The sequence below is a fragment of the Lepeophtheirus salmonis genome, chromosome 1 (genome assembly GCF_016086655.4).
Source record: "Lepeophtheirus salmonis chromosome 1, UVic_Lsal_1.4, whole genome shotgun sequence".
NCBI lineage: Eukaryota > Metazoa > Arthropoda > Copepoda > Siphonostomatoida > Caligidae > Lepeophtheirus > Lepeophtheirus salmonis.
The window spans coordinates 29,385,147-29,396,298 of record NC_052131.2 but is presented as its reverse complement, the minus strand read 5'-3'; the positions used below and the strand labels follow the sequence as shown (position 1 = coordinate 29,396,298).

At 29.0% G+C, this 11,152-nt stretch overlaps 1 protein-coding gene across 1 annotated transcript; it reads left to right on the top strand.

Moving 5' to 3' along the window:
* Positions 1–2,326: 2,326 nt before the first annotated feature.
* On the top strand, positions 2,327–7,041 carry LOC121127199 (aminopeptidase N-like). Its single transcript, XM_040722539.2, has 12 exons — positions 2,327–2,436; positions 2,484–2,624; positions 3,611–3,769; positions 3,836–4,076; positions 4,194–4,368; positions 4,420–4,732; positions 4,865–5,051; positions 5,105–5,315; positions 5,379–5,653; positions 6,356–6,549; positions 6,607–6,759; positions 6,821–7,041. The coding sequence occupies exons 1-12, from the start codon at positions 2,327–2,329 to the stop codon at positions 6,960–6,962; spliced, it is 2,301 nt and encodes a 766-aa protein (XP_040578473.2). The 3' UTR covers positions 6,963–7,041.
* Positions 7,042–11,152: the final 4,111 nt, after the last annotated feature.

The window sequence follows — 11,152 nt, the reverse complement described above, 5'->3', positions numbered from 1 at the left end:
ATAGCTATAGCATTTTGAGCACTAATTTCGAACCTTCTGGAAAACCAAACATGATTATGTAATTAAATAGTAATTTTAGCATGCTCAAAAAATGTGTCAATCATTGAAAAGTATTCAAATGACCGTATCACTAATATATTTCAGGATATTCTATCTTAATTCATTTTTAAAGGTATTGGAATATGATTCAAGAAAACCAGACATTTAATTCCACAGGAGACGTCGGTTTTGACAAAATCTGTGGAACTCAAATCGGAAGATCTGCATTAATTAATCTTTTGAAAGTTGAATATGATTGAATTATGACATCGTAACTACATTTTACGTGATTATCATAAGCTATAACATTTGTTTCATTATTGCATGTAGATTGTTTAAATATTTACACTTCCTACAAAATTCTAAAGATGATTAATCCAGTTGTTAATATCCATGTTTTTGTTTAGCTTTGTAAAGGCTTAGAACGTTAAACGGTTGAACCTCCTTTTAAGTTGCAAATAATTTCCGATAATTATAAATAAACTATAGGGATAAATTTTCTTATTGGTTGAATATTGTGATTTTTGACATTTTTTTCTTTTCAAATATTTGAAGGATTTATGAACGGAGAATAGTAGAAATGGTGAAGAATAATCTAAATAGTCTAAATGATTTAATATGAAAGTGTGTTAATGTAAATACAAAGTAAAGTGAAGTCTATATATATTGAAAAGTTGAAGTCAAGGCATGATTCATAGTAATCATTATGAATACTGTTTCAAATATATTTTTTGAAAATAAACTACCAAAAATACAAAAGACATCTTTAAAATTTCTATGAGTACTGAAAATTGATGACCGCAGTCGATAAATACATGCACACTTTCCAAATGTAATGTCCATAGTCTGTTGTATCAAATTTCAAGTCCTAAAATGTTTTTATCGAGTCCATTTGAGTCTTTAAATATATTTTGAGCTGAGTTCTAACGCATGCTTTTAGTCTTAAGACAGTTCTTGAGGAGTTCAGTAAAAATTATTTCTAAAAAATCGAAGGTAAGGGCTGCAATCTAACCCAATCCCCCCTCCCCACCCAAGTTAAAATAGAAACCCCAAGTAACAGCGTCTGATATCATTCATTGTTACTTCTCCTGATGACACTTTAAGTATTTGGTTTCTATATATGGAACTTTTTGACATATTGTGAAAGCTTTTTATGACATTTTCTGTATTCATTATTATAGTCAGTTACATTGAAATTTTGATAATATTTCAAACTGTCTTTTAAAATGTCAGTTAAATAAAAAATCCTTTTTTGGTAAAATATCGAAAAGTCACACTTGTGTTCAATGTTAACACATAAATCCCCATATACTTTCAGTCTTACTGGATGAATAGTTGGAACATGTCACGACTATTATTATTGATTCTTCCATGGTTAATGTATTTTAATTATGTTAGGGTAAGTATTATTTTATCTTTTTAATTTAAATATAGAGTCAAATCTGATCTAATAGCCACATATTTTAGGCGTGTTACCACACTAAACGACCATATCCTGCTTTTAAATTTAGAGCTCTAACTAAATAGGTAATCTGGTTTAAGAGGTCATTAGCACTAAGCGGTCACTTTTTCAGTTTCCCTTCCCTGATTGCGTTAAACAAATTTTACTATTTAGTATCCTTCAATCGGTCTAGAGTGCAGGGCTATTTATTCGCATAATTTACACCTTTCATTGGTTTTTTAGTGTGTAGAATTGAGATTTAGTTATTTTTGCAAAGTTTAAAACAATATGCACATTTTGAAAACAATTTTATAACATTGTTATTTGTACTTTAGATATAAAATCAATTTGAATGCTGGCAATTTTGTTAACCCCATCAATGAGGCGCAAATGGATCTATTTAATTACATATAAGTCTTAAATTACCCTTAACTATTATATTTTTTTAGAATAAATATATTTTTTGAATGCATCCTATAACTTATGGGAAAAAGATCTCCTAGATTGTAAATTTAGAAGATTAGTCACAGCTTAGGAGGTTATTCCACAAAAGAGCTATAACACAGCTCTATAAAACTAGTTAGAAATTAAAAATTACCAATATCTCGCTATTCCTCAAATACGTATAATTCATTTTTTTATATATTTTGATTACTTTTAAAGGCTCTAGATTTCCGATTACCCCATCATGTAAAACCTACAAGCTATGATGTTAAACTCAGTCCACAATATGAAGAATCCAACACACTTTCTGGAGTCATTAAAATTGAAGTTGAGTGCGTTATGGAAGGGTCTAAAAATATTACATTGCATGCCAAAAGGATTAACATTATTCATATGAAGATTATGGAAAAAATATCGGGAAATATCATAAACATTGCAAATGTATCATACGGACAAGCTGGTTCAGACTTAGTTATTATTCATATATCAGAAAATCTGAGGAAAGGATCAGTGTACATTCTGACGATAAATTACACTACTAAAACAATATATGAACCAGAAATAATTATAACAGAAAAAATGAAACAGGAATAAGTGATAACGACGACTACGACTACGACTTTGATATAACTATAGGAACAAGGGATATAACAACAGTAAATAACGAATATGGAAATACTCCAGGATTTTTATATGCTAAGTAATACTTCATATGTAATCCTTAACAATGTAAAAGTAATTTGGAAATTTACTAAAATTTTACTTATTAAAAATATTGTAGGCTCCATGTGAAAATATAGTCAGGGCTATGACCAGGGTCAGTAACACAAGAATAAATTTGCAAGAACTTTTCTTTTTTTTAAATCTAATTTCAAATCCTTTTTTTTTAGAAAAATATTTTGTAAGTGCCCCTATTTTTATAGCTCAAAACAATCCAATATATTCGGGACAAGGAATGCCAGTTGTGAAATTTGGCAAAAAAAAAGTTTTAAAAGATAAATATATTTTTGTACTAATGATAAAATAAGTTATCACGTTTTGATGACAAAGTGACAATTTGAAATCTATGGGTGTTGACGTCATTTAGTATAGAGTGTTCCCTTTTTCTTTGTGCTTTTTTAAAAGGAAGTTTTTAAATATGGATATGAATATTGGCTAAATTGCAAAGAGCGTAAATTAAAAAAAAAAGCATATCCTGGTTTACCACATCTATCGTGCGTCTACACGTCTAGTTGTATATAAAAATTTAATTGATATTTTGGGAGAGCAACTCTTCTCCCAATATCACTATATAAATAGGCATTGCCTATATAGGTAGGCACTTAGACGTGTACACACACGAAATATGGGTAAACCACATGAAGAAAAAATTATAAATATCCTTATTTTCTATTCCTTCTGTTTTTAAAAATTGTTACATATCAGTGAGCAAAGAGCACTAGACACAGTTTATACATTTTATTAATATCTATCACCAGATATGTCGACCCTTAAAGTTATCATATTTTTTGACACTCTGTCAGGTGTGATTTTTAAAATCACTCCAATTTCGTAAATACAATATCATATAGCTGTCTCTAAATAATAAGGTACAACAAAAGAGAACGATCCTTATCTAAAGATATCTAGTTAATGGTAACTTCTGTCAACAATTCCTAATTTTTGATTGTATTTCCTCCCTTTCAGCGGAGTTTACTACACACAAATGGAACCAATATACGCTCGAACTGTCTTTCCTTGCTTTGATGAGCCAAGCTTTAAGGCCGTATTCAATATAACACTTCGTCGTCCCAAAAATATGACCTCCATTTCAAATATGCCAATCAGTCAAACAATTACATCTGAGTACAGTTTTTATAGCTTTAATTTATATGCACACATATACTAAATTATAATTATTCTTTCGATTAGAAATTCTTCAGATTTTGTCTTAGACATTTTCGAGTCCACTCCATTAATGAGCTCGTATTTGGTGGCATTTGTCATTACAAATTACACCAATGAAAGAATTCCCACTAATGATTCTTTAGAATTAAGAATTTGGAGTTCCGAAGAAGACAAGTTAAAAACATGTTGGGCAAAGAAAGTCAGTCCAACTTTGTATGAATATTTAGTTGAATACTTTGGAACTACTCTGCCAATACCTAAAGAGGTTAGTTAACACATGAATTGATAGAATGGCTAGTAGGGAATTTCAATTTTGAAGGTGAAATTTCCGAAAAGATCCCAGAGATAACCAGATCTAAACTATTCATTCTGTTGATTTAAGGATTTGATTGCAGTCCCTGGACTAACAAGAGCTGGTGCATTGGAAAATTGGGGTCTTACAACTTTCCTATCGAAATACTTGTTCATAGAAGAAAATGTGAAATCAATTCGTTCTTTATATTCAAAGGATGAAATTGTAGTAATCATTGCACATGAGGTTACTCATCAGTGGATGGGTATTGTTTAAAGTTTATTCATGTTATTTAAAAATTGATTGTGTAAAATAGGTGGTATTATAACTCCATCGTGGTGGGATGATTTATGGCTTAAAGAAGGGACCACAACTTATTTATCCTATTTGGCTTCATCAGAGTTTGTTTCATGGGATAGATTTGTGTTCTTTGTTTTTCAAGAAGCTATGAGAATGGATTCTACTGACTCACCTAAATCGGTTAAGGGAAATATAATGAATAACAGAGACATCATACATATGTATCATCGTATAACTTATGATAAAGGTGCTGTAATCATGAGAATGTTAAGTGGTATCATTGGAGAGAAGGAACTTCAAAAGGTTTTCCAAAATCTAATACAAAAGTAGTGAGTCTAATTTCGATTTGTGGACTCTGCTCTTAGACTATATACAAAATTTATGGACATTTTTTTCTCAATTTTACTCGTTAAATATTAATTTAATATATACATTTTAAAAATATTTCTAACTAATCCTAGTAATTTGAAAAATATTGATGAAGATATTTTTTGGAGAGAAATACAGGAGGTCGTATCTTCTAAAGAACATGTTATTCCGCAAAATTTAACATTCAAGGTTTTGATGGGACCATGGATTACTCAAGTAGGATATCCAGTCATTACAGTGTCTCCAAATTTCGAAAAAGGCTCTATTCAGATCTCTCAGGTTTGAAACTTTAGTTCATCTCTTTAAATCACAAATTATTTTTTTGCCAATAGAATAGTTTTTCTTATGACTTTTCGAGTGATGACAGAAGTGAAAATGTATGGTGGGTTCCATTAAAATATAATATCAGAAACAAACACGATAATGGAACAAGCAGACTAATTTGGCTAAATGATACTAAATTGAATCAAACATATCATGATATGGATTTAACTAATAGTCCCCATTGTTTATACCCAGTGATTTTCAACATTAATCAAACAGGTACGATAATTAATCAATGATATTTTAATACATTTTATTCGTTTGTATTCACTACTATTTAAGGATACTATCGAATTAACTACAATGACGAAAATTGGAACCGAATTACACTTTATCTACGTAGTAACTTCACAAGAATATATAAATATAACAGAGCCCAATTGATAGATGACTCATTTAGTCTGGCTATTGCAGGGTACACCAGTTACTTAGTCCCCTTTAAAATAACTACATACTTGCTAAATGAAGATGAACCATTGATTTGGTTAACATTCTTTAAAAGACTATCAGACATCACATCAAAAATATTTAGAATTGAAATTCAAGACAAAATAAAGGTAGGTAAAATTTAACCTTGAATCAAAGTGGCGAAACAAAGACCAAGTAATCAATATTTGTCCCAATAAAATAGTGTCGAAACCTATTTTCTGCTAGGGACGTTGAATTATTTTAAATTATTATAAAAATATAAACTTTAAACAGTAACTAACTACCCAACCTCCATGAATTCCTTTTCTGAATCGTATGCACAAAGTAATTCTTTGAAGGCTACACAAAAATGAAAGCTTCACATGGAAAATGGTAATGTAACGTCAAAAGATGTAGTTTATTTCCTTTTCTCTGTTTTCATGAGATGACTACATATTATGAACTCAAAAAAGGTATTTCATAGGATTTTTATTTTATATTTATTTAAATAAATCATGTGTTTCGTTTAGAATAAATGTTACTTTATACTCAGTCAATGATCAAATTATCAATTCAATATTTATTATAATATGAACTTTTCTCTAAATAATAATATTCAATTGGCAAATAGAAAATTAAAAAATGTTAGCTACCATATCCTTTTTCAAACTTTTTATTTCCTTTTTGGCTGCCGAGCTTGGGATTGGATAAAAAGCTAGTCTTGTACCACGCAACATCATAAGATTAATCATTTTGTATTATATCTTAAGGTAGAATCATTGATACATCCTGTATACAAGCATCATTCCTTTGAACGAGGTACTTATACTCTATATCATTTTAATTTTTAGATTTACTTACGAAGTATAACTCAAAAATTGTTTGATAAATATCAAAAGGAATATTCAAATTCAAAGAATTTTTTGCAAAAAAAATTGTGGCAGCTTTCTACTCAATGGTCCTGCAAGTTTGGCAATCCAAAATGTATAAATATGTCCATCAAAGCAGTTGAGGAGTGGATGAAAGATGTTAATAAAGTTCCAAAGTATATTTTTTCAAATTTTTAATTGATTAATCTTAATTCGTTTGTTTTAAAAACAAGTGAGGACATTTTTGAAGCTCTAGTTTGTACAGCAATTCAAGAGGGGAATGAATCTGTATGGGATTTTGTTGCTAGTCAATATGAAGTTACTAATTACCCAAATGAACTTATAGCAAGTTTAGCCTGCTCAAAGAATGTATCAATCATTGAGAAGTATTCATATTACCAGATCACTAATATATTCAGGATATTCTATATTAATTCTATTTTTAAGGTATTTGAATATGACTCGAGAAAACCAGACATTTAATTCCATGGCAGACATCGTTTATGAGAAAGTCTGTGAAACTCAAATCGGAAGATTTGCATTTATTGATTTTGTGAAAGTTGAATTTGATCAGATTTTGACATGGTAAGTAAATTTTACGTGATTATCATAAGCTATAACATTTTTTTAAATTATTGCATGTAGATTGTTAAAATATTTACATTTCCTTACACAATTGAAAAGATGATACATATATTATGGTTGTTTAGTTGTTATCAGTCGTTAATATCTATGTTTTTGTTTACCTTTGTTAGGTTTAAAACGTTAAATGGTTGAACTTGAATGACCCCTTTTTAAGCTGTAAACAATTTCCAACAATTATTAATTAACTTTAGGGATTTGCTTATTAGTCGAATCTTAGGATTTTTGACATTTTTTTCTTTTCAATTAAAAAAAAATTATTTTGATAATATAATAAAATGTAAACAAGAGTTTTTTTTAAATTCATAATTTAAATAATACTAAACTTTCAATTATAACAATTTCAAAATATTTAGTGAAGGCTTCCTATATCTGGCATTTTGCCTCTTTTTGGGAAATTATAACTATTGGTCAATTACAGAGGGTTAGAATTACATATCTAATATACATCATAAAACTGTTTCCCCTGGATGTAATAAGACACATCAAGTTCAAAATGGGCGTGACTTGTGTACTTTTTAAATGTATTACTTTATACTTTACGTTCATAGTAAATACTGTATTAAATCAACTACCATTATTTTCAGAACTTCTGTATCCGTATCCAACAATAATATTATGCTCACCATAATCTATACCTATAAAAAACCATAAATACCTTTAACTTATTCTATATTTAGCTGTATATATTATATAAAATCCTTTCATTTGGATAATTTTATAAAATATTAACAAGATTAAAATATCTTTATATAAAAAATTCATAATTTTTTATAATATTTATTTTTGCAAATTTATTATATAATAAAAATTTTAGACTTTTATAAATAAAGGGTATTTAAAAAAATCCCCCTTTTTCTTATGAAAATTCCTTGTAAATAATAGATTAAAAAAATTAGGTTATTCATTAGTAATTAATTTATTTCAAGTTGAACTTAATACAACGTTTTTTTATTTATTTTTAGGGGTGATATTTTTATATTCTTGTCGGTAGGAGAATCAGTGTATAACGTCTTGGAACTCTCCGATAATATAACGCGTTTTGAAGAGGTAAGTATTTGCTAACTATTATTCAGCTATATCCATACTTGATTTGCATTCTTCATTGTGTGTCTAACTTCAGGTTGCCGAATTCATGAAGACAAAATCTTATTTTTCTAAACTTGAAATCAATATTAAAAGGAAAGAATGGTACATGAATCAAGCTAATGTTAAAATTGTAAATGACTGGATTCAAGAAAATATTACCAGTTTTTGATTACACGAGTGAACAAACTTTTTTTCTTATAAACTGAAATGGTGTGTGTGTTTTTAGATTTTCGTTGAGAAGCATTTTTTTAACTTTTTAAATTTTAATTTAACATATTAATAAACAATAAAAATCTTTTGATAATTCAAAAATATAGTTGTAATGTATTTATGATTGATAGTTTTCATTGCTTAGAATTGTAATACATATTTTCAGACTTGCTAAGTCTTTATACAAGTGATATATAGGGTTTATGGGAATTGTGTTGTGCGTACTCGCAAGCACAATTTCAACTATCTGGTCCCTTTGTTTTCTTTTGTACTAACAAAACTGTATTCAAAAATTATACTTAATGACTGAAGGGTAATTTCGAACCCATTCATGAACGTCGTCTAATATGGAGATCAGAGTGATCAAAGTTTAGAAAAGCATAATTAAGATAATTTGATGCTGCAAATAAAAGATATGAAGGATTTATTAATGGAGAACAGTAGAAATGACAAAGAATAATCTAAATGATTTAGTATGAAAGGGTGTTAACGTCAATGTAATGTAACGTAATTTATATCTGTACAACTATTGACAGTTTTCATTGCTTAGAATTGTAATAAACACTTTCAGACTTGCTAAGTCTTTAGAAACGTAATACATAGAGTGTATGGGAATCGTGTTTTGCACCCCTGGAAATAAAATATGTGAAGGATTTATGATCGGAGAATAGTAGAAACGCTAAAGAATAATTTGAATAGTCTAAATGATTTAATATGCAAGGGGGGTTAAAGTAAATACAAAGTTAAGTGCAGTCAATATATATCGAAAAGTTAAACTCAAAGCCGTTGGAGATAGTGGAACAACAGGCAAAAAAGATTGTGTAGAGAGTGTGCTTTCAAATTTCCTCATAAGAATGGGAAATTTTGCCCTGGAAAAAGTGTCGAAGGCGCAAGATGTAGTAATAGAGGCCACTATGCATGAGTGTGAATGTGTCTAAAAGAAAAGTCGATTTCGACGATAAATCTAAAAAATAATTTGTACTGAATGAATCAATCATCGATGAGTTGAATGTCCATAGAAATTACTTCAAGACTATAATACCTACATACATGTGACAGTGGTGTAATGGTATCTGTAGCTGAATCAATGGTTAAAAGTAAATATGGATTCCAGGGCAATTGAAAGAGTAAAGCATTGAATTAAATTTCAACTTAAATTACATTATCCAACAAAATCACACTTTTTTTTAAAGCACTAGAGTAATATGTACTCAATTTAATAGAGTGTGATCCCTTGATTCCAAATATAGATTTATTTTTTATCTGTTAGCTTCGCAACCTTCAGAACAAGACTATACTTTTTTTTAAAGGTTCAAAACTTTTGTAAGTGATTTGTGTTGAAGATAAGGTCATTATGTGAATATATTTTAAGGCCCAATGCTGAGAAATACTAAAACTATTTTTAAAATATATATATCATACTTAATAATTTTTCCCTCGAGGGTTTATCCTCTCAATATTTCGTTGTCTTGAATTTATTGGTAATCATTTTTCGATGCATTTCATTCAAAAGGTGTGAATTTGTTTGATCTGCTTATATATCCTAGTTAGCATCTACGTCCATAAATTAGTGAAAGTTGTTATAATCCGAATTATTGAACTTAATGTTGCTTAATTGTAAAGTGGTTTATAAAATAAAACTTTGTGTCTGTCTTAGAAAAAAGTTACTCTCAACAATTGTTTTTAATATTCCAATTAACCAGAGGTTAAAATATATCAAATACGATAGTTATACGATACCTTGTCCCTTTCAGATTACCAATGATCAACATAGTTAGATAATTCAGTCTGACATGAATATTATAAATGGCCAAGTAACAATAATATCTACTTATATTTGTGTTGGACGGCATATTTATATGATTATAATATGAATTTTGTGGTCAAGGAACATGTCATATACACATTTGTGCACAAAATTCACTTTAGTTTTTCTATACTTTTATCATTATACTATCATGCCCTACCGAAAAAAATACAAAAAACCTTGTATCATGGTGAAAATATTGTACATATGCAATTTACTTATAACCCTAAAAGCAAATGTTGCCATTTTTTAAATTATGATAAATTCAAAATTTCAAAAATGGCGCTTGGCTTATATATCGGTGAAGAAGAATTTCGTATAATTTCTGTAAAATACATATTCAACTAGAAATGAAACTGCTTAAACAAGACTTACAACTTTTATTTTATTTGTGGTGAATTGACATTCCATGACCAGAAATGACGTTTTACATCATTTATCAAACATGTTACAAATATTATTTTGGTATTAAAGTTAGAGATCTGGATAAAAACAGGGCTACTCAAGTATGTTGTAGATCCTGCGTCAAAAATCTCACTATGTTGTCATCCCTATTTTGCATAACCTATGACATGGAGAGAGCCTGCAAACCACAGCTTTGACTGTATTTTTTGCATGACAAAAGCAGCAGATATACTGTAGTATATCCAAATTTGATATCGGTTTTAGAATAATTCCTCATTATGAAAAATATCCAGTGCCTGTTTCTCCAACACCAAGTTCAAGTTCAGGCAAGATCATTTGGAGTCTGTTTTAATTCCCTGAGGAGAGGGCATAACGCTCAAAACTGCTTATAGTAAAAAGAACATATACATAATACTTAAGTACTGAGTCCTAAATACTTTTGAGAATGTACTTAAGTGTTACAAACGTTTGACTTAAGTATTCACCCGCTATGGTTTTTGTACATCTTAAATATATGTATTTATATAAACAAATGTTATATTGTTGATCAAGGGCCAAAGGAACAAGGGATATGAGTACGACGTGCAATGTTAATCATACTAGCAACACACACAAGTATTACATTT